This window comes from Centrocercus urophasianus, unplaced genomic scaffold (assembly GCF_019232065.1).
Source record: "Centrocercus urophasianus isolate 14NV4802_14NV808 unplaced genomic scaffold, USGS_Curo_1.0 seq_17, whole genome shotgun sequence".
In the NCBI taxonomy this organism is placed as follows: domain Eukaryota; kingdom Metazoa; phylum Chordata; class Aves; order Galliformes; family Phasianidae; genus Centrocercus; species Centrocercus urophasianus.
This window is the reverse complement of record NW_024884722.1, coordinates 11,257,371-11,284,603: the sequence shown is the minus strand read 5'-3', so window position 1 is coordinate 11,284,603 and position 27,233 is coordinate 11,257,371. Positions and strand designations below refer to the sequence as shown.

General features: G+C 42.7%; 2 protein-coding genes across 4 annotated transcripts in view; one reads left to right on the top strand and one right to left on the bottom strand.

The window, feature by feature from the left end:
* The window catches only part of SLK (STE20 like kinase), a 46,177-nt gene extending 28,558 nt beyond the window's left edge, over nucleotides 1-17,619 (top strand). Inside the window, exons 9-19 of one of the 3 annotated variants that reach the window (XM_042818923.1) lie at nucleotides 212-1,621; nucleotides 2,981-3,111; nucleotides 3,348-3,471; nucleotides 3,683-3,862; nucleotides 5,524-5,616; nucleotides 9,048-9,177; nucleotides 9,359-9,483; nucleotides 10,411-10,599; nucleotides 10,955-11,080; nucleotides 12,639-12,752; nucleotides 13,314-17,619. In XM_042818923.1, the coding sequence (XP_042674857.1) occupies nucleotides 212-1,621; nucleotides 2,981-3,111; nucleotides 3,348-3,471; nucleotides 3,683-3,862; nucleotides 5,524-5,616; nucleotides 9,048-9,177; nucleotides 9,359-9,483; nucleotides 10,411-10,599; nucleotides 10,955-11,080; nucleotides 12,639-12,752; nucleotides 13,314-13,460 (2,769 nt within the window). In that variant the 3' untranslated portion in view covers nucleotides 13,461-17,619. Of the gene's footprint in view, nucleotides 1-208; nucleotides 1,622-2,980; nucleotides 3,112-3,347; nucleotides 3,472-3,682; nucleotides 3,863-5,523; nucleotides 5,617-9,047; nucleotides 9,178-9,358; nucleotides 9,484-10,410; nucleotides 10,600-10,954; nucleotides 11,081-12,638; nucleotides 12,753-13,313 lie in introns of all 3 variants that reach the window. The other 2 variants (XM_042818922.1, XM_042818924.1) reach the window with 2 other exon arrangements.
* A 611-nt stretch (nucleotides 17,620-18,230) lies between these two features.
* The window catches only part of COL17A1 (collagen type XVII alpha 1 chain), a 40,066-nt gene continuing 31,063 nt past the window's right edge, over nucleotides 18,231-27,233 (bottom strand). The window contains exons 44-57 of the mRNA XM_042818925.1: nucleotides 27,162-27,218; nucleotides 26,765-26,812; nucleotides 26,042-26,155; nucleotides 25,601-25,738; nucleotides 24,961-25,044; nucleotides 24,146-24,274; nucleotides 23,035-23,124; nucleotides 22,407-22,520; nucleotides 21,896-22,048; nucleotides 20,637-21,059; nucleotides 20,318-20,458; nucleotides 19,683-19,745; nucleotides 19,380-19,451; nucleotides 18,231-19,179 (exon numbers count right to left, since the gene is read on the bottom strand). Coding sequence (XP_042674859.1) covers nucleotides 19,130-19,179; nucleotides 19,380-19,451; nucleotides 19,683-19,745; nucleotides 20,318-20,458; nucleotides 20,637-21,059; nucleotides 21,896-22,048; nucleotides 22,407-22,520; nucleotides 23,035-23,124; nucleotides 24,146-24,274; nucleotides 24,961-25,044; nucleotides 25,601-25,738; nucleotides 26,042-26,155; nucleotides 26,765-26,812; nucleotides 27,162-27,218 — 1,676 coding nt within the window. The 3' untranslated portion in view covers nucleotides 18,231-19,129. The remainder of the gene's footprint in view (nucleotides 19,180-19,379; nucleotides 19,452-19,682; nucleotides 19,746-20,317; nucleotides 20,459-20,636; nucleotides 21,060-21,895; nucleotides 22,049-22,406; nucleotides 22,521-23,034; nucleotides 23,125-24,145; nucleotides 24,275-24,960; nucleotides 25,045-25,600; nucleotides 25,739-26,041; nucleotides 26,156-26,764; nucleotides 26,813-27,161; nucleotides 27,219-27,233) is intronic.

The window sequence follows — 27,233 nt, the reverse complement described above, 5'->3', positions numbered from 1 at the left end:
AGAGCGTTTTTGGGAAATGTTCTGTTCAGAGCCCAGCTACAGTTCAGGCATTTGTCCTCTGGTAACACCTTATGAAGTGCTCTCAAACTGTAGCACTCATGTAATGTTTTCTGAGAACATAACGTATTCATCTCTTCTGATATTCTTCAGTAGAACTGTGCTGTAAATTTGAAGGTGATCAAATATTTTTCTTCCTTTAATTTTTCAGCAGTTACCTGCAGACAAGCGTGCATCTTCTGACCTTAGTATTGCCAGCTCTGAAGAGGATAAGCTCTCACAGAATGCCTCTGTTCTGGAATCACTTTCTGAGAAAACAGAAAGTAATGCAAGTGAGGAGAAAAGCAACGCTGTATTTCCAGATGGTAAAACAATTGAAGATGACTCTCAGGACATTAAAATTAGGAAAACAGGTGAAAGCATACCTGATGTTGGTGATGGTGATATCAAAGTGCAGAATGGTTCTGTGCCAACTGGTGAAGTTGAGGAAGGCAAAATATTGCCAGCTGAAAAGAATACAGAAAGTCTGGAAGAAACAGCTGAAGATACAGAACCTCAGAAAGAAAGGAAAGAACTTAATGCAGTAACAATAGCAGAAGCAAAGGATGAACACGACTTAAAAACGGAGAAAGAAAATGACATAGGAAATGAACAAAGAGAGGAAAATGAACTGAAAGCAGTTCGTAGAGTTGATGACAGTGTAGAAACTGGAGAAACCGTTTCTGAGGAAACCGGTGAAAAAGAAGAGGAAATCAGAATAGAGAGCGAAAACGAAAAGGTCACTGCAGAAAATATCACAGAGGAAAAGGAAGATGAAGACGAAGCTCAGAAAGAGGCAATAACAGACATCACTACAGACTCTGTACCTAGTGCTGAGGATAAAGTGTCGGATGAAGAAAAGGGACTCATAAAGCATGGAATTGAAAACGTTAAGGAGATAGGTGGTACTGCTGAAACACAGATCAGCGGCGGGGATAAAATACCTGAGACGTCGGATAAGCCAGTGGAAAGTCAGGCTAAGCAGGTCCTTGAGATCATCAGCTGTGAGGAAACTCTATCAGAAAGCCAAGACAAAGAGATCAAAGTGGAGAAAAAGCTGGCAGAAAGTGAAAATGAGAATATCTGTAAAATAAGTAGCATGGAGGACATGGAGAGCAAAGACTCTGGAGAAGATGAGGTAGGCCAGAAGGCAATACAGGACAAGCCTGAGGATATTTCTCATAAAATGGTGGATGAACAGACTGAGATGGACCAGAATCCAGAAGAGCACGGAGCTGAGAATATCCAGGAAAACAATATCCGAATGGACAAAGAGCAACAGGAAGTTCCTTCCGATAAAATAATGGAGAATAAGCTTCAAGACACTACCAGCAAACAGGCTGATGACTCTGAACTCACTCCAGTTCCCAGTATTAGTATCAGCACTGAAGAAAATAATGAGAAGGTCAAAATAGATAACCAAGACAGTACTGAAACGTTACAGCAGCTGGAGTCTGAGAACCTGAAGGAAAATGATGCAGATTCAGGCACGGGTTCTACTGCTGATAACAGCAGCATTGATTTGAACTTGTCAATTTCTAGTTTCCTCAGTAAAAACAAGGAGACAGGATCAATATCTTTACAGGTAAGTATAAGCAATAACATTTTTAATATAAAATCCTATGTGAATCCTATATGAATGCAATACTAAAACCATCTCCAAGTTTGACATTTGTAACTGAGAAAACAGACTGGAAAAACTTCCATTGCTGTATAGAATATAGAAATATGTGTGAATGGGGATGATCTGCATTATGCATTCAGTGCATGTCTGGGTTTTGTGCAGCCAAGCTAGTAGCTACAGAACTGCTAATTATCTCCTTAATTTGTTTCATGGTTGTATTCTAATAAATTAAAGTACAGGTAACAAAGTTTAACTATTAAACACGAAGATTTGTGCACAGTAGTAGTTCAGAGCTAATATTCAAGAATACTGTTTTGGTGCCTTACCCTCCTCAGAATCCCTGCTTTACCAGGACAAATCTCTTTCAGTGTCTGAATCTCATGTTGAATTCCTGTCACTTCCATCTTATGTTTCTGTTTAGATTTAAAAGATCTAAGGCAGACCATCTCGAGTTTGTGAATGCCAGACACCACTCCTTTGTACTGTATTGCAGCAGTAATGCTGGGATGAATGAGTTTATTTGGATAAAGCACATTTCAGAATATGAACTTGACTTATATCTTTATACTGATCTGATTATAGCCATACTAAGATAGTAACTGTGTAATCAGAAGTTTGAAATAAAACAAGAACAAACAAACAAAGGACAACTTGAAATAGCTGTGCTATCACAACTTGAATGCATTTGCCTTAACACAATGGAGGCAAAGTTTCAGCTGGGGTCTATTTTGTCTCATAATGAAACAACAGCAGCTCTGACAAGTGGGAATTACTCCCATCCTGTCAGCAAGGTCCTCATCACATAAGTACTGGCTGCTGTCATGTAAGAATTAAAATCATAACCAACCAAAATAACAGCGTGTTGCCAGTTGCATTTATTTCCAAAGCACAGGTGAGCAGATGAGTTAAACATCGCTGGGTTTCAGTGTTGTTTTTCCCAATTAGATTCCTTTACTGCTGACTGGGGAAAATTACAGGCAAAAGGAGGCAGTAATTGTGACTCTTCAGCTCTTGAAAATCAAACTGAGTCTGTTTTGGTCAGGGCTTATCAGTTGTTTTTTCCTCTGAATGGCAATTTGGATGACCAATAATCAGGTTTCCTTTGAGTAAAGAAAGTTTCGTTTCATGACAATTTCTCAGGTTTCAGTAAGTAAATCAGGTACTTGATAAGCAAGATGGCCTGATTGCTCTGCAGTGTGCCTCCATACAAACACTGAAGTGATTTAATATTAAGAGAACTAAAAAAAAAAAAAAAAAAAAAAAAAAAGGAAGAGTGAACCGGATTGAATGCAGACCAATTTCTCTATGTGCTTTATTCAGGAAACCAGGAGACAGAAGAAAACTTTAAAGAAAACTCGGAAGTTTGTCGTTGATGGAGTGGAAGTGAGCGTAACAACATCAAAAATAGTTACTGAAAACGACTCCAAAAGTGAAGAAATGAGATTTCTGCGGTAAGCTTTTCCAAAAGTGAATTTTGCAAGAGATTACAGTGTCTTGAACGTAACAGTTGGTTTTTTTCATATTTGGGGACTAAGTTGTTTTTTTTCCGCCCATAGAAATAAATGCAAACTGTTTGTCAATGAGAGGATTCAAAACTAGCTTTACTGGATCTAAGTTGTCAGTGCTTTTTCTTTTGTAATTTTCTTTTGTTTTCCCATCAATATGAACTAGTTCTTTGTATTTTTAGGCGTCAGGAGCTGAGAGAGCTGAGGCTTCTTCAGAAAGAGGAGCAGAGAGCCCAACAGCAGCTCAGCAACAAGCTCCTGCAACAGCGGGAACAGATGTACAGGCGTTTTGAACAGGAAATGACAGTGAGTATTTGAATTTTGGTGCCCTTACATCGCGTCATGTTGACAGAGTGGGCAGAATGCTAGTAGCAACAATACAGGCGTTTCCTTCTACGATGGCTATAGTTCAGTTGTCATTCTTGCTAATAACGGACGTGGTTTTGCATTATGGGATGCTTAGCTTGTATGCTAGAACAGAGTGCCTGCCAGCTTTACTTTTTTGTTGTCTTAACAGAGTAAGAAGCGGCAGTACGACCAAGAAATAGAGAATCTGGAGAAGCAGCAGAAGCAGACAATCGAGCGCTTGGAGCAGGAGCACACAAATCGGCTACGGGATGAAGCGAAGCGCATCAAAGCAGAGCAGGAGAAAGAGCTGTCCAAATTCCAGAACATGCTGAAGAACAAGAAGAAGGAGGTAAGAGGCAAAGATGGTTGTACAGAAAACAAAGAGTACGGCCACAGCCAATGGTTGAGGTTAGGTCTCCCAAGACCCTGTGCGCTGTTATCTGAAGTGTCAGTTATGTTGGTTTTGTTCTTTAACTCCAGAAAGAGAGCTAAGGCAAAAAAACCTGGTGGCCTAAAATCTTCTCCAGTTAATTTCATGTGTGTTGCAGAGCTAAGGCAAAGTGAGTAACGTTTGACACTGACACCTTATGCTGTTAATTTATTTGCATTCGAATAAGAGGAGTGGTGTACCTCTGTGTATTTAGCATCATAGAAGTTGCTTTATTTCATTCTCAGATCAGTTTTGTTGTGTTTGTTTGTATATAAATGTCTCCAGTGTTTGCTCTTAGACTTCCAGAGATTTCTTTAAAAAAACAAAACAAAAAAAAGAAAACCTGTACTGCCCATGCTTTTGCATAGCATGATCCTGTAGTACAAAAGTGTATAGAAAAAAAATGTTGTGCTCAGTGTGACCTGTATGCTTGTTAATAACCATTTTCTTCTTTTTGTGGAACCTCTTGCATTTTTGAGTCTCTTTCTTTTTACTGGTGATTGGGTCCTCCATGGGAAAGCGGGAAGAACGTTATATATTGCTCTGAGCTGAAAGCAATTCTTTCACGGAAACAGGAATAGCATGTGGTGATTTGGACTCTGTTTTCTGATGATGCTTCCAGTATTAAACAAACAGACATTTGTTTCTGGCTGGAGGGCTTTGTATTTACAGCTTAAGAGGGCGAACTAGAGTTTGAAGGAAAATGCAGCTGGTGCTCTAAGCTACCCGTGCTATATTGAGGTGTGTGCAGTGTTCGTTTCTTGAATTCTTACAATTAAAAAAAAAACAAAAAAAAAAAAAAAAAAAAAAGAGCAAAAACAAACAAAACCCAAAACTAAACGACCATCAGCAAAGATTCATGTGCATATTAGCCTGATTAACCAGGTTATATTTCTTCTATTCCTGTCTAATTTGCCTCAAACTGAAACAAAACGCTTCATTCCAGCATGTGTACTGAAAGCTTTCTTAAAAACAATTGTCATTGGTGTTTTTTGCTTTTAAATTCTTCTGAACACTTACAACCACTTAATACTTTTTCTGTGGTCATTATTCAGACTTGCCCTGCATAGATGTTGTTTATGGTTGTGACACTGAACAAGAGCATCTTATAAATTCATGTTCTGGATAGTGTCAGAAATGGCTCTCTTTTCTGAGGACTTACTTAAGCTTCCAACAATTTTTCACAGTTTTACTGTGAAGTAAAGGTACTCTGTAGTCCCTTTTACAGTAGTGCTTCAAGAAAATACCGCTTTTGCAAGTGGTGGTTTTCTCAACTACTGCCTATTCTAGCTGCTGCATGAAAAAGCAAGCAACTGCCATTTCTGAGAGCACTGGACAGCATGTGCATGCAAAAAGCAGCTGGTATACACCTCCTTCCTGCACTGGCATACCTAAAGCATGCATTGCTCCATCTCTTTTCGCTAAGCTCTTTTCACTAATCTGACATCCCTGCCACTGAAGTATTGCACGCTTTCCGGTATACCTGTAGTGCTTGACCTGCGCCTCCTATGTTCACAGTAATGCTTGCTGTGGAGAAATGGTTCTTTTCGCCACCTTCTGCATGCTTATATACACTGTAGGTTTTTTGTGAAGTGGAGAAAGCACCAAAAGAGCTGAGAAAAGAGCTCCTGAAACGCAAGAAAGAGGAGCTTGCACAAAGCCAGCATGCTCAGGTAACAGCGGCAGCTTCAAGCTACTAAAATACAAAAGGCAGCAGTATTTGCACCGCCCCATAATTTCACTTCTTGTTGTTGAGTGAATATGAAACTTAACTCAGACTAACTCTGTGTATGCTCTTTCTTCAAATACTTCCCTATCACTTCCTATATAGTGTGTAGAAATGCAGGAGCAGTGACTTCCAGGTTTGTGCTGTTAAGCGTAACATTATGTATGGTGTGCCAAAAAACTGTTTTACTATGACAGGGTCCATTGCAGTGCTTTTATGTGCTGTGAGAACCCCCACAGGTCCATCAAATTATAAAAGTTTGACTCAGAAGTTATTTTTTGAGTAATATAATCACAGAGGTGGAAAATACCTAGGATCTGTAAGCATCATTCCTAGCAGCACAATAGATTATCACAGATCACAGAATGGTTGGGCTGGAGGGCATCCTAAGGGCTGTTCAGTTCCACCCCCTGCCATGAGCTGGGTGCCCCCTCCAGATCAGGGCCCAGGGCCCCATCCAACCCAGCTTTGGGCAGCTCCAGTGATGGGGCACCCAGAGCTCTGGGCAGCAGTGCCAGCACCTCACCTCCATGTGGGGAAGAGTATTTGATCTAAATCTCCCTTTCTTTTTTTTGTCCTATCACTACATGCCCTTGTGAAAAGCCCCCTTCATCTAAAAGATTAGGTCAAATGAATTTATATAATGCCTAAACACAGGTGAGTGGAAACTAGAAGACATCATAGCTTCATGCCTTCAAACCTACTGCCTTTACATGAGCTGTCTGGAAAGGGGCTTCAGAACATTTTTGTGGTGGCCACAGCCTGTATAAGAACAAATTTGCCCACAGCGGAGCAGTTTTGGATCAAGTAACTTAGATTAAATGTTCATGTGAGTGACTTGGCAGAAAATAACAGCAACGTTGTTTGATTGCATGTCCTGTTCAGGAGGGGATTTCCCGGCATAGAATTTGATTGAGTTGCAGCGCTCTCCATGCTGAGGATTTGTGTCCTGATGTTGTTAAGGAAACAATTCAGGAACTGAATGTTTGCAGCGTTTGTGATGACTTTGTTTCCTTTGCTGGCTTCAGTTTGTTGAAGAAAGTTTTAAAGGTGGAAGATCCTTACTTGGAATGGCGCAGTAGTAGACAAAGTGCAAATGTTCCATTTAAATATCCAAAAATTCTCTGTGTTTACTTTGTTCCACTAGCCTTGAAGTTTTAAATGCATATTATTGACACACAGCACAGACTCATTTCTTCTTTTTTTTTTAAGACCAGCACTATATTTCATTGTATTCTGACATAGGAAGTACATTGTGTCCCACAGGGCGTTGCTCAGGTTATGATTCAGTCTTTTCAGTTGTCTTCATGTACGCTTTTCAACGCACAAATGCAGGACGTAAGTCCCAAAATACAAACCAAGAAGTTTTATTTCCCTAATGTTCCAGATGTTTTCTCTTCTCTTTCTGCTCATATGTGCTGATCAGTTTCACTGCTGCCTCCAAACAAGTTAGCACAAATGTGTATAGCTGCACTATAATTAATAAAAGGACAGCATTGCTAACTCTGGGCAGAGCGCTGAAGTTTCTCACAAAGGTGATACAGCAATGTTCTCAGGTGTTTATTTGTTCAGCACATGTGAGAAACACTTGTGTGACTTGAATGCTGTGTGTGCAGTGAAATTTTGGATTGTAAAGATTCTGGTTTAAGATTCTGGGCAAAACCAAGTGGTGATTTTAAAGAGGCAGACAGCCTTTTGCACCATCCAGCATGTTCCTGAGTAAGGTCTATGATCTTTGTTGCATGACTGCTTTCTGAGATTGCCAGGTTTACCTCAGTGCTAACAATTAGCAAGGATTTTTTTGTGTGTTTTGGGGTTTTTTTTATGTGTTCTAAGTGGACAAGGAAGCAATGATATTGAAATGATTGACAGTAAATCCCCAGCATAACTTTTTTGACTGTGACTACACTAGACCAGCTGTCCTTCTGCACTTTCCAGATAAAAAAAAAATTACTAGGAGATCAAACATAGTATTAATTCTGTACCTGCTTGCTCAAAATCAACTTTTAGTTTTCTTCTTTTCCAACTAGAAAGGGAAACACAACAGCATTTTTCCATCAGTTCATACATTTGATTAGGAATGCCTGATGTCATTCACAAACCTGGCCTCCCAGTCTGTTTTGTACCCTCAGTTCTGCTCCTTTCTGAACTTGCAGCAGCTTATTCCACCTCTGGTTTTCAGTTGTCTGTGTAAGCTTAACTCTGCTGCCCACTGGGAGACACAAAGGACACAAAGGATTTGTCCATTTCTCGGTAACGTTGCGTGAAAATGAAGACCAAGATTCTCCTGGTCATAATATAAAGTATTTTTAATTAACATGTAGTTCTGCATGTTGCTGATGGCTCTTAGCAAGGCTCACTAAAAAGAGAACAGATCACTCACTCAGGAGGCCCTTGCAGTGATCACCAGCAATATTTTCAGCCTCACTCCATCTCCCATCCAGCTGGCCATTTTAACTTAGTTGTGTGTAACAGCAAATGCCTCAGCTGCCTGTTTTGGCTTAGAAGGACACTGCCATCTTGGGTTTTTTTAACCTTTATGTCTGGTAGAAACATCTGCATTAATTTTTTTGAAGTGTGTGTTGTGTGCATGCCTGTGTGCTGGCAGATGTGGTCTGAGGTTGGGTTTTCTTGATAGTTGCAAAGAAGGAATTCAGTGGTATGTACTTGCAGTGTGGAGGGGGATTCTTACTATTCTCTGTTCTTCATGATGTGATGCAGTGCCCGAGGTACCTTGGAGAATGGGAAGGTGCAGGAGGTACACAGACTGCATCACACAGATGGCAAATAATTTGTGAGCAGCCAGGTCAGCTCTGGCATGCTGAGCTCAGCAGTGCTGCAGAGTGCAATTCCCACTAAAGTCATTAGGTGTCTTCTTTGCAGTGTCACAGGACCCCAAACCTCAGTCAGTATCTTTGCATTCATGAAGTGATAAACCACTTGAGATCGAGACACAGTTCTGAAACTAACACAGAAATAACTTGGCTTTACCTAATAATCCAAAGCAAAAAAAATAATCATAAATGCTTCTGTTTTCTTACATCCACAAATCCATAACCATTGATACAACTGAGATCAACTATATATTCAGCATGCTTGTCTTTGCTACCTTTAAACTGCAGCTTTTTTAGAGGGACATGGAATGAATTGTAGGTTATTGGGTAGTCTGTTGTCCTTGGTCTTATTTCTGAAAGTATTATTAAATATTAAGCATTCTCTTGCCTACTCTGTGTGTAGAAAATTCAACAGACAATTCTGTAGCTGAGGCATGTTAGCTGAAATCTCTGTAGCTTGTTTTTGTGTATAGCTCTTTCTGGGAATTTCATTCAAACGCCATGTGGCTGGAAGTACAATATTTAATTCACTGCTTTTCACCAGGAGCAGGAGTTTGTACAGAAGCAGCAACAAGAACTGGATGCATCTCTGAAGAAAATTATTCAGCAGCAAAAGACAGAACTAGCCACTATTGAACGAGATTGCCTCAACAGCAAACAGCAGCTCATGAGAGGTCAGTCTTTCCTTAAAGGCAGTTATTTGTGCTGCATTTCAATAAAATGACGATATGGAATAATCTGCTTATAGAATAGCACTGCTCTTGAAGTGTGATTGTAGGCCACTTGTAAACATACACTTGCAGGTGGGAGAGAAAGGATTGTGTTGTACTTTCTAAACCTGCCTTCGCTCTGCAGCTCGCGAAGCTGCCATCTGGGAGCTGGAGGAGCGACATCTGCAAGAGAAACACCAGCTCCTCAAACAGCAACTCAAGGATCAGTACTTCATGCAGAGGCATCAGCTGCTTAAGAGGCATGAAAAGGTCAGTGTTGACTTTGACACTTTCTTTTGTGTATTATTATCTCCTTTTTTTTGTTTTTTTCAATCATTCTCTGTGGTAGCTGCTTGCTCAGGCAGTACCCAGTGGGTATTTCCATGCTGCATAGATTCTGTACTTCTGTTGGAATAAGATAAACCTTGATCTTGCTTCACTAACTGCAGTATGTTGAAGTATGAGTCCTATTTTTTACCTTTTGATTCCTTTAAAAAAGAAATCCACAAAATAAGAACAAAACCACCACCATCCTTTTGCTATTCAAAATAACAAATAGTGCTTGTGCATAAAAATTAATAGGGTTTTGGCTTGTGGTTAAATAAATCTAGTCATTAGTAAATCATCTTGGAATTCACTGAGCAGAATGAGAAACTGAGCTTTGGGCCAAGAAATCTGTCTCAGCTAAATCCTGTAAAAGCTCAGAAGGCAACACATTTACTGCAAGGCATTTAACTTTTTTTTAATAGAATATACTAAATAAAGCAATGCAGTTCTTGTAAATCTAAACCCAGTCCGGAGAAAGATGATAGGATTCCTTGGTCACTGGATCAGAATTGGCCTCCACTGCAAACTGACCTCTATATATTTGGGCATTTGTATTTTCATCCCCATAATGGCTGCTGCTTTCATTGCAGTAGTGGAAGTTCAGTTGTACTGAAGCTTCTTCTCTTGAATAGCACAGACACTTAAAAAAATATAATTCAGGAGTTGAGCAGCCATGTGTAAAGTGTATCTGCCCATCTTCGAACATGAAAGAATTCGAATGGGTTGAGCATGATCCAGAGCTCTCTGGAATTAAAGGAAGACCTCATCCGCCCCTTTGATATCATTTCTCAGACAACATGGGCATTGATGAGAAGAGGTGCTCTAATGTCAGAGGTATTCTGCAACATTTCCATGTGGTTAATGTTTCAGGAAACAGAACAAATGCAGAGATACAACCAGCGCCTTATTGAAGAGCTAAAGAACAAGCAAACTCAGGAAAGAGCCAGACTGCCTAAGATCCAGCGAAGTGAAGCAAAGACTCGAATGGCAATGTTTAAGAAAAGTTTAAGAATTAATTCATTAGCCTCTCCAGATCAAGATCGTGAAAAAATTAAGCAGGTAATTAACAAGGATGATCTTAATGGTGTAAATGCTTGATGTGACACAAACACAAATGTGATCATGGGACAGAACGCACTCTGCAAGTCTGCAGGTGGTACAGGACCAGGTTGATGTATGGGTGTCTGCTGCCGCTCAGAAGGACCAGTCGAGCTGGAGAAGGGGGCAGACATGATCATCAGGAAGTTCAACCAAGTCCTCCACCTCAGGGCCATTAAAAATACGTAAATATCTTAGAATCATTCAATTCAGTAATACTGTATGCCATATGTGTTCGTCCTGTCACGTACAGTTGTTCTGTTCAGATCAATTGTTGTTTCCAGGAGCATAATCTAAATTGTTTTTTCAATTGTAGTTTGCGATCCAAGAAGAAAAGAGACAGAAAAATGAGAGACTGGCGCAGCATCAGAAACACGAAAATCAAATGCGGGACCTTCAGTTGCAGTGTGAAGCAAACATCAGAGAACTGCATCAGCTACAGGTTAAAAATAGATGATAGTAGATAGACATCCAGTGGGAAGATTCTGCTTTGCCTGGGTCTGTTACTAACCTGAAACATTTTTTCCTGCATTTTTCCTCACGTGAATTCTTTCAGTTTTGCTTTCAAAGGCCTGCAGTGTACTGTCGAACCAGACTCAGAAGCTTGCATTAGTAAGAAATCATTTTATGCCCAAGAAGATCATGAGCTGTAAGCAAATGATCACTCTCAGAGTATTTTCCAAGTTCCTAGTGCTGTTCTGTGTAGGCAGCATCTCCTTTTAACCTGCTCTTGCTCAAATGTCAATAATCACAACAGCAGTAGGCAGCACCAGGCACTGCCCACAAGACTTTCAAAGTAGTACATGGAATTAGATGGTCTTTACAAAGTGCAGGCTGCCATTCATTCTTGAGCTTGTGGAAGGTATTTAGAAGGAATGCTCTCCTTACAGCAAGGAATTTGATGTCAGTTTTGGTATGTTTTTTGTAGAATACTGTATACTAGGGCTAAGGCCTTCTTTTCCATGAAATCTGCTTTTTCCCTGCTTTAAGAACTCGAGGCAGTTTTGAAGTATTCATTGATCACCTGCTGATAACCTTTGCATAGAGAAATCTTTCAGTGGCCAAGGAAGTTAGATTTACTGATCGCTTTTCTTGCCTCCTGCGAATGTAGCCCCTGGCTGTGCTAGTAATACACCTCAGTAAAACCCCAAATACTGTGGGAACCCAGTATGAGAATCTGCTCAAGTAAAATTGAGAAGATTAGGGCTGCTCTGAGCCTCCAACCAAGAGAAGTTGGCCCTTAGCTGCACTCAGGAGTAGCCAAGTGCTTTTCATTTGGTTTTTTTTTTTGTTTGCTTGTTTATTTCATACTCTGCTTCAGACCCAGTTGGGCCTGCAGCTACAGAAACAAGAAGGTTTTAGGGGCTGCAATTACCAGCTGCTCTTAATACAAAGATTTGATGCAGCCAAATACTTAACTATTAACTTGCCATGCTTCAAAGCTTTCTCTGTAAGTTAAACAAATGCATGTACAACTTAAAGAATGTGAAGCTGGTGTGTGATTTAATTACCCTTCTTGTTACAGGGCTGTTTCAGTGCAAGCACATCTCTCTCTCTAGACCCTATCTGTTAGGCTCAGCTCTGTAGCACTGACAGTTGAAATTCTCAGCTCCTATGCTGCAAATCCTGCTTCCTTTCTAATGTCATCAATTTTCATAAATTATAGAAACTTTCTTTAGGAAGCAAAGCAGAAATGCTGCATGACCTCAAATAGCTCTATTAGGCTGTAAACTCAGTGCTGACTAACGCTGTCAGCTGCTCCCTTAGTGGCAGTCAACAGTGTGGATTTACAGGTATTTCTTATCTCAATTGGTTCTGATGGAAAGATCAGCTTTTGATAATGCAACCTCGTACCATACTTCTATCTTGTAATTATGTACGTCAGTGTTTACACAGAATAAGCTAATTAAAAAGAATTAGGACAACATATGTCACTGTACCAACACTGAGTTGTCTAATCTGAATTAGTTTTATACGGATTATCTTTGTCTTGTTTTAAGAATGAAAAATGCCATCTACTGGTTGAACACGAGACTCAGAAGCTCAAAGAACTAGATGAAGAGCACAGCCAAGAACTGAAGGAATGGAGAGAGAAATTGAGACCAAGAAAAAAGGTAAATTGGAGCAGTCATGAGTCAGAAAAGAAGGAAGTGTGTTAAATCATGCAAATGCAGACCTTACAAGAGATAACGCAGAGGAAAACCAAGCTACTGTACAAAACTGCCACAGTTCACTGTGTAATGAAAGAAGTTGAAATGCGTGCAATAAAGAAGGCGTGCATGTTATCAGGCTCTTACTGTGTTCCTTTTGCAGGGCGTGAGTATGTATTTCTATATAAAACAGCTGAAGCAAATCTGGTTTAGGAATGTATTTCAGCAGCCATTAGGATATTACAGCACCTGACAGCTCAGTAACAAAGAGAGTGGTTGTGGTAGTTGTTTTCTTTTTTTAGATTTCAAGCTGGAAAGCACCAGAGTTTCACACAACTTAAAGAATAACCAACAGGCAGATGGTGCTGGTTCTTGTGTTGCTGGGACTCGGCAGTTTTGCAGGCTGGTAATTGTAGGTGACTTTTTGCAGTGATGCGTGCAGTTACATCGCATCAGACTGGCAGCAGGGTAACAGGCTTGTTGTGTTTTGCTTTTATTCCTCTGACAATCTGATTTTGTTCTTAGACGCTGGAAGAAGAATTTGCCAGAAAACTGCAGGAACAGGAAGTTTTCTTTAAAATGACTGGAGAATCTGAATGCCTTAACCCTTCCACACAAAGCCGCATTTCCAAATTCTACCCAATCCCCAGCCTTCACTCCACTGGGTCGTAACTCTGGGAACTGCTGCAGGTTTTTCATATTTGGAATTCTTCGTTTCTTCCTCCTCGTCAGCTGTCGTGCTCTATCTGCAGTGTGCATTCAAGGACCTGGCACTTTTTGTTTTCAGTGGAGACAATCGGTGTCATGATCACTTTTTTTTTTTCTTTTTTACTTCTTTGAATGGAAGAAAGGAGGAAAGGAGTTGCTGCAATACGGTAATGTGACGTCCTTCACATGTTTCAAGAATACGTGTGGTTTTTTTTAATCTCGGTCTCAAAGTTTAAGTTATCTATGGTTTTGACTTTAAGAAAGTGAGTCTAGAATGAGAATTGTAATATTTCTTATCACAAAAAAACATTCATGTGAATTTTTAAACGGTGTAATATTAGTTCTGCTACTGTGTTTTTAAGCCTCATTTCTACACAAGAGAATTCCATAACTGAAACTGCCCTGAGGGGCTTAAAATGTTACAGTCTTGAGCAGTGTTCTCAGAGCAAGGGCTGAAGCAGATTACTCAGAGCATGCCAATAACCAAAAAAAATGAACCCTTGTGCTCACACGATTGGTAACAGTAAAAGCCTTTGCAACTTTTTGAGAAGAGAAACCTCTGGCATAAATTCAACTGAGCTGATCTCCATTGCGCGTTTTGTCCATTAGTTCCATACTGAAATGGGGTGCTAGTTTAATAAAGACAGTGCCTGAAACACTTTGGTATGCTGATCCTGGTGACAGGGTGGTGTTTTGTCATTTGAAAACAAAACAAATACTCCATTGCATTGCTGTTACTGTACAAAACAGAAGATTTCTTGCTGCTACTGCCATTTTTGTTGTAAATCCTCACCCTAAAATATTTTGCACTAAAATATGTAAAGGTGAAAGAAATGCTAACTTTAAAATACCTGGTTTATTAATTTCCTTATTTCCAACCTATTACAGGTGGTTATTTCTACAAATGGAAAACCTGTAGAATGTATTTTTTAGAAAGCAATGTGCAAAATGCACGTGGTCTCTCTAACTGTACCTGCAAAGGGTAGAGCCATCTTTCTGTTCTCACCAAAGCCTGTTTGTTTAAACTCCATCAGAGCATGGAGGTGGGTGGTCATTTTTACAGGTAACCATGGCAGAGTCTTGATTTGATTACAAGTGTTAGAGTTGGTTGTTTTGTTGTTGTTGCTTTAGTCATTTTATTTTATAGAAAGATTTAAGTTAAATATATAGACAAAATTCTTAATGAAGCTGTTTTTTTTTTTTCTTTTGTGTTGCCACGTATTAACATAGATGGTTTTTATTTTTCAAGTTTATAGCAGTACAATAAGTTATTTACCTGACTGATCTGCAGTGGAAAAAGTCTGAAATGTTTCTGACATAGCTGGCAGGGAAATAAAAGTGCGTTAGGTCACTTTTCCTGCAGTCCTTTTGGTGGCAGTCATATCGAGACAGTACTGTAAGCTGTACTTTGGTATGCCGTGTGAAATTGTAAAATAGTATTTCCTTTGTTATTTGAGGCCTAACTTCCTATTCTCTTTGGGCATCAACTGTAACATTTGTTTTGCTAGCTCGCATTAAATGTGAGGCTGGTGAACGTGATATGGTGTTCATTTCATGGGAACAGCACTGATGCATGTGAATGAACTCTTAAGTTAACATAGGATTTGAATCAGATGCAGTAGAAAACTTGGATGCTGAAATCTTTGGATGCTGAAGCTATGCTTTCTCAATGAAGACACTTAACAGTTACAGCACAGTATCAACAGTTGGAAAATGCATGTTTTAATTTAAAATCTGTAACTTTTTGGTAGAGTAATTACTTTACTAGCTAGCCCTAATTTCTGGCATTATATAAAAGTGTATTGTGTACTGTTGTAAATTCACATACCATATCTCTAGAACGTTATCTATTGCAAAATACACTGTTCTTTAAGTTGTTTCTTCTGTAGGGTGAAATATGTCTCTGGCCTTCACTTTCTAAGCTCCGCTGTTATAAATTGACTTACTAAAATCAGCAGGTAATCTTCATCTCTGTATTTCAGAATTAGTTTGCAGTTCTGTATGCAGTAGGCTCAGTGACTTATCTGGGGAGTAGACGTGGCAAGTACATCTCCCATTCTGGGTTCTCTCTGCCTTTATCATCATTAAATTCTCAGAGAAAAGTTAATCTTCTTCCATTGGTGGCAGTCTCAGTGATAACTTGTTAACGGTGTAGCAGTTACCTCTGTCTAAATCTTTAATTCGAAGATCCTTTTCACACAAGCTCATGCAATCTGATCTCAAGTGTAAATTGTCCAAACAAATAACAGTTCTGTGTTGGAGGGAGGAACTGACTGTAGTGATTGCTAGGATTTGATGTCTGGTGTGAAAATACGTTTGTTCTGGGATAACAGGAGCTAACGTAGGTACTTGCACGCTTAGATTGATAAAGTTGTTGTTGCCAGTATTGTGCAGTGTAAAAGGGGAGGTGTATGCTATTATGTCGATGTCAGAAGATCCAGTTCAAGTGAATTTTGTCTCACATAGGCCTGGCAGAGCTCTTCTGACATATAAAATCCAATCTCTCTACTATCATGTCACATAATCCCTTTAATGACACACTTTTGCTTCACCCACACTTCCACGTCAGACCCATTCTCTCAGACTGCCCCTCTGCTGCCATCTGTCACATGGCAATAAACTGTAAAGGAATAATGGTGGGAAGATTTAACTTCTACTGCCATCCCACCAACGTCCACCTCTGACATCATGAAGCAACATAACATAATAAAATAGGAGGCATTACTCTGAGAGCAGCTCTTGTACATCACAGCTGGGAAAATGAAGAATGGCAATAAAGTGATGCAGTACAGTGGAGTGCAGCGATTGCCCTCTTGCATTTACAATTGATTAAAAAAAAAATTGGCCATCTTCTTGGCAAGCTCGTGGCCTCTGATGGATCCAGACTTCCCAATTTTTCTTCTTCATCGTTACATTAGCTTTCTTGGGATGAGACCTTGTAAATACAGGAGTCGGTGGCTATGCCCCAAAATCAAGCCATGTTTCTGAGAGTACTGGCCAAACTCTGACAGCTTTGGGCCCTAGGAGCCTGTTCCAGTGCCTGATGACCCTCGGGTGAGGAAGCATTCCCTGGGACTCAACCTGACTCTTCCCAACACAGAGTTGTACAGTTTCCTCATTTACTGGAGTTCAGCTGTTTGTGGCATCCTCTAATTCTCTGCCAATGCAGTCCTTAGCATTTGCAATCCTGTCATTTTACTTCATCATCTGTATTTCTGGATCTCAGAAAAACTTCCTTGTGTTGATGTGCCCACACATGTTCCTGTTCCCTGACTTATAATAGCAGCTTCACATCAGATTCACAATGATGCCTGGGGAGAAGTAACCTTGATTCCCAGACAAGCTGAGGATGCCCTGGCATATTTCTAGTCTTACAAAAGATGAGAACAGGTAAAAGGAAGGAAAAAGAAACTTCGTAGCATTTGTCCAGCTAGGAAGGGACATTGTTTGCATTGTCTTTTAGTTCTCTGTCCCCTTCCTCTCACCTCAGTCCTCATCCTTTCTGCAACTTTCTATAACTACTGCAGTACTGAAAGGGCAGCTGGGGACTCTGGAGAAAGGAGAAGAGCTCTTAAGTAAAATGTGCTTGAAACCACCCATTTCCACTGTGCTGAAAGCAGAAAGGAGGGACTGAGTTCTAACATGCTCTCATTTTGCAAAATCTCTTCCAGTTTCCATGCTAGGTAGAGCCTCGTTCTTATGGATTATCAGCTTGGCTGAGAATGGTGGAAAGAATAGAAAGAAACCAGAACAAGAGAGCTGCTGCTCTGTCATACCCTCAGTCTCTAAGAAAGACAAGCAGAGTGCTGTTGAGTAATAAAACCTCAAAAGCCAGGGCATCTCCAAGCTCATGTTGTCCCAGAAGTTTGTTGAATGTTTTGTGTTAACAAACCAAGTCATTTTGCCTTACAGGAAGCAACCAAAAATCATGAGCCAGATGAAAAATTGGCAACGGATCTCTGTATGTTTAGCTCATGGAAATGAACTTGCAGTAGCAGCCATACAACAGTTTTGGTTGTTTTTTTTTTTTGTTGTTGTTTTTAAAATTAACTTGATTTCATGGCTTTCTGTAGAATATTGTAATAATTCTGCTGTAAATACAATAAAAATCACAGTTTGCTGAGAGGGTCTCTGTTTTCTTTTCAGAAAACTCATATGAACTTAAGTGATCTGTGAGTGAGCAGAACAATTTGTAATTTTTATCAAGTGAGGATAAAAAAAAATACTTTAACCTTGTGTGGTTGCATGGGCCCTGGCTGGAATAGCCCACTGTGGGAGCAGAGATTGAACACAAACCTCATTTTGCCTGACAGCCTGGCTTGCACTTCACAGCATGCTGAGTAGCTCTGGCATTGCTTGAGACACAGGAGCACAGCTGCTGCACTTCAACATGACTTTGAGGGTTTTTTTGTGATTGTTTTCAAGATAGATTTGAAAGGAAATGTCTCAGCAGAGCCAGGTGAAGAGAATGATTCACCCAGAAGGATACAAGTTTAATGAGCCAACACTGCAAGCTGCTGTATACTCTGAAAACCAACCAGGTTTGTATAGAACCTTGTTCCAAACTCTCCTGAAGACTGGAAACCAGAGATCCCGAGACACAATGCACTGGCTGCTTGGTCACGTACTGGTGATGAGAATGAAGGAAAACTGCCACCATTGGCCACTCAAACCCCACAGCGTGTCTGCCCAGTGACTCTGGTACAGGCTATGCTGTAATACCGATAGGCAAACTTGGAGTACAAAACACACTTTAATTGGGATGTTTACATTAACAAGTTTTTCCTAATGTTCCAAAAATAGAATGCAAAAATGGTTTTTAAAAGTCAACAAATTACATTGAAGAAAAGTGCTTCAGATCTGTCCCTGTGCATGTCACAGCAGGCCGTGCTGCACAGCACAAGAGGCCCATGCTCCCTGCAGAGTATTTGCATGTGCTGTGCCCTGCGTGCTGCCACAGCCTGCTCTGTAACAGGATTTGGACAAAGGATTCAGGCTGGGGAGCGAGGTTAATACATCCTGAGTGCCAGAGCACTGAAACATCGAGGCGGAAGGGAACCACATTCCATAATGGGTCGCAGGTGGGATGACAACAAGTGCTGACCCCAGAGATCTGAAAGCACTCCCAGCCCCAGCCAGGACCCTGCTCAGTGCCATCACCACCTGATGCAGCAGCCCCTGCCCCACAACAGCCCGCACAGTGCTGTGCTCATGAGGCTCAGTCCTGGCACCTCCTGCAGGGCTTTTGGTCTGACTCTTACCACTTGTTTGGTATGGGGAGGACTTTTTTTTTTTTCCTGGATATGTGGCTTGTTGTTTAAGACAAGTTTTTATGTAGCTCAAAATAATACAAGACTGGACTGAGAGGGGTAGGAAGCCCTTGTCAGCACAAAAACACAAACCTGGATAGGCTCAGGGGCCATACATTTGCAACAGGAGGAAACATCCACACTAGAGCAACACTGGACATATGTAAAAGAGCCATTCAGATCTCAGCAGAAACACTGAACTATCAAGTCTAAGTACTTAGCTGACTGGCAAGGACATTTTAGCAGTAAGACAGTGAAGATCCACACGAAATCTCTTGAGCTGCTAGGGATGGTGCCCGGTGCAGAACTGACTTTGCTCTTCCCTTAAACCCCAACACTTCTTCTTTTCCTTCTGCCACCATACACTTGTTCACCTGGGGACAAGGAGAAAGTCAGAAGGAGGACTATTTGAAGAATTCATGTAGAGAAAAAACAAGACAAAAAACACTACTCCATAAAACAACCAAGAAAACCAATCCAAGCTGCGTCAGCATTTCCCACCAGATGGGCTGGTGTCCAGAGAACACTCCAAGCCCTGACCCAGCTCTCCCCAGGGATGGCAGATTTCCGTTACCTTTCTCGCCTTTCTCTCCTTTTGGTCCCCTGTGCCCATGGCGTCCTGGTGGGCCCATCGGCCCCGGGTCACCTGAAGGGATGACAAAAACAAGTTGTCCACAAGTGTGATTGCGATAGGTCAGAGTAAGGAAGAACAAATTAGGCTGCTCGTAAAGATCGTAAAGACCGCCTTCACTACATGGAGGCTCTGACCTTAAGAGCAGCCTGCTTCCAACCACCCCTTTGGTCACAGTGCTGCTTCCTGGGCAGCAAGAAGTTACTGGCATCATAGGCTTGAGAGGGAAAGGATGGCAAGCCTTACCTTTGGGGCCGGGATAACCCCGCTCTCCTTTCTCACCAGGTGGTCCCCGGACAGTACCGTGTGCTGGAGAGGAAAACAGAGCATGAGTGAGTAGGATAAACCACCTGAAAGACTGTGTGTTCACTTAGAGAAGCAGTGAGTCACACTGGAAGGACATTGCTCTGGGTTAAATGGGATTAGACTGAGCAGGAGCAATTTTTTCAAATATTTTCATTCCCAGTAGACCTGGTGCAGGTTGGGATCTCATCTCACCAGTGCTGCTCTGCCACCCAGCCCAAGCATCCTGCCTGTCACCTGTGCTGGAGCAGGTCCCTGCTTAGAGGGAACTTTGAGAGCCATGAAAAAGCTCTCTTTATCTGCTGTACGTGCACCAGTCCAACCAGCCTAAAATGAGCCCAGGGGTTGCAAGCTCAGGCCATAGGGGTGAATTTTCTACATGTAGTGGGAAAACTTGATGTCCTTCCTAATGATGAGACGACACATCCCCAGCAAAGGAGGAAGAGGGATCTGCCTCTAACTTTGAATCTTGACTGAACTTCTGCAGCATGCAGAAGTGAAAGGATCATTGGCTCCACAAGAGGCTGGAGAGACCTCACATGCATGAGCTAGAAACATCAGGTCAACATGTCACTTACTTCTGAAGAAGTCCATGAGGTCCTCAGTGACATTGCCATAGGCTGCAAAGACTCTGCTTATTCCAGGAGGTCCAGGAGGTCCTGGCGGGCCTGGGGGCCCCTGTCCAGTGTAAGACATGAAGTCCTGGAGGATACCTTGGCCTGAAATAAAGACATCATTTGAAAGGAGCTGTTTCTGGATGGTAGGGCAAGAGAGTGTAAGGGAAGACTACAGGGAGCAGGAAGAGTAAGGAAAATGAACAGGTAACAGCATGCGTAAGGAGCTGGGAGCTGTGTGCCAAAACAGGAAGGCTCAGGAAAAAAAAAGCATCACACTCACTTTGTAGGTTCTCTGACACACGTCGAGCCAGCTCACTGTAATCCAAGGATCCAGTAAAGGAGTTGCTATAAGACCTGCCTGGACCTGCTGATCTCCTGTGTGACTCCTCAGCTGTCAGCAGCCCATCAAACGACCCATCGCTGCCCAGGGACGCACCATAGGAGCCATCGTTGCCCATGGAGGCACTGTATGATGACCTGCTGCTGCTCATGGAGCTGCTGTAAGAGCTGCCTGTGCCAAGTGATCCTCCATGGGATCCCTCGGCACCCATGGATCCTCCATGCGACCGTTCAGAAGCCAGTGAATCATGATACAGTGAAGACATAGACCCAGCCACCAAACCACTATCTCCTTTGGGTCCTGGTGGTCCCCGTGGCCCAGGGGGCCCAGGAGGCCCTGAGATGTAGCTTCGAACTTCATCACCTGCAAAAACACAAGAGGCAATGAGAGGACATCAGGGACACTGGGGTACCAGAGCCCCCAGGCTCCACAGATGTCACGTGGCCACAATCTGAATGAAGACGAGGGTGAAATTCTCCTGACAATCACTGCAGTAACCCTCATCCACTGCCATGCATCAGGCAACAGGCACATATATCAACCTGAATCTCTGCAGATGGGAAGATTAAAGCCTGACATCCTCCTCTGCCCCCATCTCTCCCACACTATTGGGCGCCTCACCGCAGAAACCTGCGCAATGATTGCAGAGGGGTGCACTCCTCTCAGGCCAAGCACAGCACCCCTGCTGAACAGCATTCTGTGACCAGTCTCCCCAAAATAGCCCACTCTCTTGCTGTTCAGAGGCTCCCCTGGATGACTTGCCAATACGAGAGCCCAGACCAATGCTGCTCACAACTGGCTTATCGTTGCCCTCCAAATTTCACATCATCCTTTGCTCTGTAGGAAGATGTTCACCAAAGAGAACACTTTTCCAATAGCAAAGGTCTGCAAATGACCTCACTAACGACTCATTGCTCAGTACAGGTCACTTTTAACTGCACAGTGCTTGTTCCTTTAGGCTCACAACGTGCACTTTGGTCTTGCGGTTGGACTGAAAGGAAATCTGCCTAAAGAGTGAACTGTGGTCTCTCTACAGCCTGCAAGGTGAGTACTGGGATAAGCAGTAAGCCTGTAGGAATGAAGTGTTGCTCCATCACTTCTTCAGGAGAGGCTGTCTCAGCTGCAGTAGAGCCAGCAGCCCACACAAGACGAAGCATGGCTATGGACATGTGCAGAGGGGGTGGACAGCATTTCCTTACTCTTCAGGTACTGGATCAGCTCACTCCTGAATTCATCACTGTGGGTGATGTCAGCGTAAGACAGGAGGCCAGTTCCTGAGAAGCCTGGTGGTCCCGGAGGGCCAGGAGGGCCAGGTGGGCCCTGCATGCCAGAGATAGAAGAGTATCCAACACCTTGAGAGATAAAGAGAAAAGAATGATTTTGACACTGAGAGAACAAGGACATTGCATGGTGTAGTGGTTTCAAGCACAACCAGAAAGGGATGGGGGGGAAAGGCTTCTTTCACCAGGGAGAAGGACATCATCATGATATGGAATACAGATAAAACCAGGACATGTGGCTAGGAATCTTAAAAATGTAAAGGCTCCAACCCCAACTTCCAGCCCTTTCCAGCTGATGTTGATGAGATTTTTAGTGACCTTGTTCCCAGTGAGCAGTCACAGGCCCTAGTAAGCTAAATCTCAGGCCCAGTCCCTCCAGCACCTCCAATCAAAATCTCCCTGCCAGCTGTGAGAAAAGCAGGTGCTTTACTTTGTAGGTAAGCAGAGATGTCCTCCAGAGAGGTGCCAGATGATCCAGGGATCCCTGGAGGTCCTGGGGGCCCTGCAGGCCCAGGGGGTCCGACAAGACCACTGAATTCAGAGTCTGCAAGACACAAGGAAAGAGATGTTATCAAAACCACTGCAATCCTGATGAACTTTCCTGACAATATAGATAATGCCAACTAAAACCAAGCACGAGATGCTTTTTTCTCCCCAGCTCCTGGCACACCTCACTTCCTTGAATTGAGATGTCATACATGGAAGTCAGAAGACCCCAAAAAGTGTCAAACTCCAAATTTAAGCCCACTTTCAAATACGGAACTGCTTTTAAAAAGTGACATAAAAAGCTCTTGTATGCTACCACTCTCCACAAGATCTCAGGATCTGTCTGCAGCCACTCACTGTTTCTACAGGTCCTAGCAGAGCACAGTGCTGCTCCTAAGGCAGAGGTGATCACTGGAGACACATAGAGGGTTATCTGTGGTGACAGCCCAAGGGGGACGTTCTGCACTTAGCAATGAGTCATTTGCAGATAAGGGATGGTGGCAGTAAAAAGCCCGTAAAAAGATCCTGTAGGTGTGTAGGAACCTTTATCAGGGATCAAGAAGTTGGCTTACTTCTCAGGTATGCTGTCAGTTCACTGTAAGATATGCCTGGTGAACCTGGAGGCCCAGGCGGTCCAGGGAGTCCAATGCTCATACCAGAACCTGCAAAATCAAACATATCCAACAGCATCACGTTATCACAACAGGCTGTGTTGTAGTGTGGACAGACAGGCTGAGGGCCCGCTTGCAGGCGATGCAGGAGAGCCTTCTGCACCAGCCATCTGTGCTAAGAAGCAGAGCTTAAGCCATTTTCTTGTTGGGAGTTAAGGTTTGCCCCTTAATCCAAATACAAAGGTATGCACAGACTGGCAGGTATCAGGCTTCTTCCTCTATTCTTAGCAAGAGCTCAGCATGCTTCATGAACCTCCAACATTAAGCCTGCCAGGACATGCAGCTCATCTGTGGAGCCAGACATATTTGCTGCTTTCCCTGTGCCTGCCTATCTGCAAGTGGCTCTGTTGCAAAATTCCGCATCTTTGGGATTTGATTTAATCAAAATGTCACTGGTGATAAAATGCAGTTTTTCTGCTTGAGCTGTTGGGGTGCTGCTGTTAAACAGCCTTTTCCTTCTTTCAGAGTCAAAAAGCCAATGCCTATCATCTTTGGAGCAGCTCACTGATGGAATCTGGTCTCCTAGGGTGGTTCAGAGAGACTGAGCATGGTCCAGGCTGCTTCTTCAAGCAGGCAGTTGCCCTATCAGAATTTGACATTTTAGCACTCTTGTAAAGGATGCTCCAGATTCCTTTCTGCCCAGTGGTTCTTAAATGCCATATTCATCCCTTTACAGTCGAGAAAATGAAGCACAGAGGTGGAATCTGTTTCACTTTGAAGTTAACTTCTCAGAGTTAAAAAGGGATTGACAGGACTTCTAAGTTGGCTAAGGTGAGGTGACATCTCTATGATCAGTTTTTAGCAAAGCAAAACTCACTTCTTGTGTCTGTGCATAATATCTTAGATGCAGGACATCTTCATTCTTTTAGAAGTCTATCACAGCCCCTATGAGGAGGTCTCTGTACTTAGAGATTCGCTCAACCAACATGAGAAGATCTTTCACTAACTGTACGATTTTTTTTGTCAGCTTCCAAAGGAACAGAGAGAAAAGCACACTAATAAAGACAATTACTTGTCAAGTAGCTAATAAACCGTCTGGTCAACTCATCATAATCCAGTGACAGAGACATTCCATCCACTCCTGGTCCAGGAGGTCCTGGTGGGCCCCGAGGTCCAACTAGATACTGACGAATTTCCTCTCCTGCAAATAAAAAGAGATACTTTAAGAATATCCAGCTGCTTAAAAAAAAAAGTCAAGTGTGAGGAGTTCCCAGCCTGTGAGCTGAGACCCAGCACACTAGAGAAATCACCAGACTCTATACATGCAAAGCTCCCTTAACCTTGCACCTCCCTTTCTGAGTGTTGTCTGCCCTCCGTATGGTATAAGCCCACAACTGCAACGCGTGTAGGAAAGAAGATAGAGCTGGGTATGCTGCCCATCTTAAAAACAAAGACATAGTAAGGCTTTGGAGTGGGCAAAAAGAGATGAGGAACCTTAAGGGACTGGCTGAGTGGGAAAATGAAACCCCAGGCTTTAGTGGGAGACGGGAAAACCACTGGGAATTCCTTTAGAGGAGGGATGTAGACAGATGCCACCTAGAGAGTCAAGGAGAGTAGGAAACTGCGGTCATAGCAGTGGGTACAAAAAGCAAACCAAGTGAACAAGTATAACTTCGGAAAGCATGCAAACTCAACAGTATAAGACACGTAAATTTGTCTCCAGAGGACTTGGAAGGAGACATTGCAGTTCACTGTGCAGCACCTATGGCAGGCCTTTGCCCTCCAAGGCAGCTGCTGGTAATCATAATGGGAGCCGGGAGACAAGAAGGAAAGGCAACTTTGGGATGCTTTACCCACATCTCCACATTTCTCTTCACAGTCACTTACTCTGCAGCAGGTTCAAAAGTTCTTGGTACAAAGCAGATGTAGTTGATACTGAACTGGCAAATGACTGATAATGATCTGAAGAGCCTGGGGGAATGAGAAGGTTTTATGTTAGGCAAGATCAAGAGAAGACAGAGGGTGAAGAGGGGTAGAGGAGGAACAGAGGAAAGCTGAATTAATCCAGTTTAGCTAGTAAAATGGGTTTCCCATGCAGGACAACACAAATCAGTTGCAGTTTCACATAGCATGGTCATTTCCACAGCAGTGTGGTTTCTGCTCCAAGATTCTAAGCTGCTTCCAAAAGCACTGGGAATTTCATCTACTTTAGGAGGGCTCCAAGAAGATAAGATAGCCCTAAAAATCTGACACCACATACAAAATCAAATACAGACACTTGTGCTTGGGACATGGGGACATTAAAGATTCTAACAGCTAACATTTAATATGAGACTACTTAAACAGCAACTATTAGTTAATCTAAAGGTTCAGAGGTCGCTTCAGCTGTGTGAAGTCCTGAGCCAAGATGTGCAAAAGACAGGCCCGAGGAGCTGCACCTTAAAGAGTGTTGTCTGCCCTCATGTCCTTAGCAGAGAGTGTGACCTGATACTCACAGAGCTTACCAGCACAGGAAAATGATGCTTACTTGTCATATAGCTCATAACACGGGTAGCCAGCTCTGCAAAATCAAAACTCTTCCCATCTGCAGTGGTGAGGATTCCAGGTGGGCCTGGAGGGCCTGGAGGACCTTGGGCACCAGTCAAATAATGCCTTATGTTATCACCTAGGAAGGAAGCCCAAGATACACCCATGTCACTAGGTGAAAATAATGGCCAGATACACAACCACTAAATTCCCTTTTTTGTTTTATTTTGGGGGGGGGAAGGGGTTGGGGGTGAAAATCAGGGCCAATGAAAGAAAGTTCTGCAGAGGCTACAGTAGGCAACGGCACTCAGTATTATTCAACAAAAATAAAGCCAGAGCAGTAGGGTTGCTGCTTCTAACAGGAGAAGTGACAAGGGGCTCAGGGAACAAAAGGAAGACAGGCGTGCATCAGCTGACCTGTGCAAATCCTGGTTATACTCACTTTTCAGGTAATCAGCGACATAATGCTGAATCTCTTGAGAGGAACTTCCACCTGGGCCAGGAGGACCTGGTGGCCCAGGAGGCCCCGGGGGTCCCTGGATTTGTCTGGATCCACCTACAGAAAATATTGCAAGGAAAGTTTTTGGCATGTCTGCATTCGACCAAGAAACGCTAATGGATGCTTGCAGCGAACCCTTCCCTCTTCTGGGAAGAGTTTGGGGAATGAACTATAGAGTCCTTCTATCTCCAAACATAGTTTAAACATGGACTATTAAGCAGTCTAACATTTTCATTTCATTTGGTATGTTATCATTCAGCCTACCCAACTTTGCAGGGTTGAGCCCAGAAACCTCCCTGGCTTCAGACAGATAGATAGTGCACTCATTTTGTGCACTAAATGCAATGCTCTGCAGAAACATGGATAGAGATCCAAAAAGCACTCAAACTCTTTAGGTTAACCCCACTACTCCTAATCCCATCTGGCTCGTGGAAAACCAGCTTAAGGACCTCTTATTGGTCTCCACAGCAAGGTGTAAAGTGGGCCCTGCATGACTCCTGTCACCACAGTGTAGAGACACCTCACGTTCTTTAAGGTTTTGTACACAGATCCAATCAGCATTAAACTGACATCCACATTTTCATAAAACTCAAAGGAATTTTTTGTAAATCTCCACCAGCAATGCCAGCATTTCCTGATAGTATCAGAGCAATGATAGCCTCTCACCTCGAGATGTTCCTGGGATGCCAGGAGCGCCTGGGACACCTGCATCACCTGGATACCAGAGTGAGAGAGACAGACAATTATTTGTAAGCGTCACTGCATCCTCTAGACCTGGTTTGTAAAACAGCTAAGCTATGTGTCACCAGACAGGCAACCACCTAGTCCTTGCAATGACTAAATTGGATGAACAGCTTGTTTGGGAAAAGCAGAAGAGGCCACAGCAGCCACCCAGGGCCGTGCTCTTGAAGAAACTCATTTGCCATGCTTCTGTTGTGCCTGAAAAGGCAAGGGTGGGAATAGCTCTAATTCTCTAGAGACTAGGTTGCTCCATCCTTCAGTTTTAACCAGACATGGCTGTGTGAAGCCACTAACACAGAAAGAAGGTAGATTTTAACTTCACCTTTAGGTCCTGGTGGGCCTGGTGGGCCTGGAGGTCCCTGCATGGTGACTGTACCACCTGTCAATTGCAAAG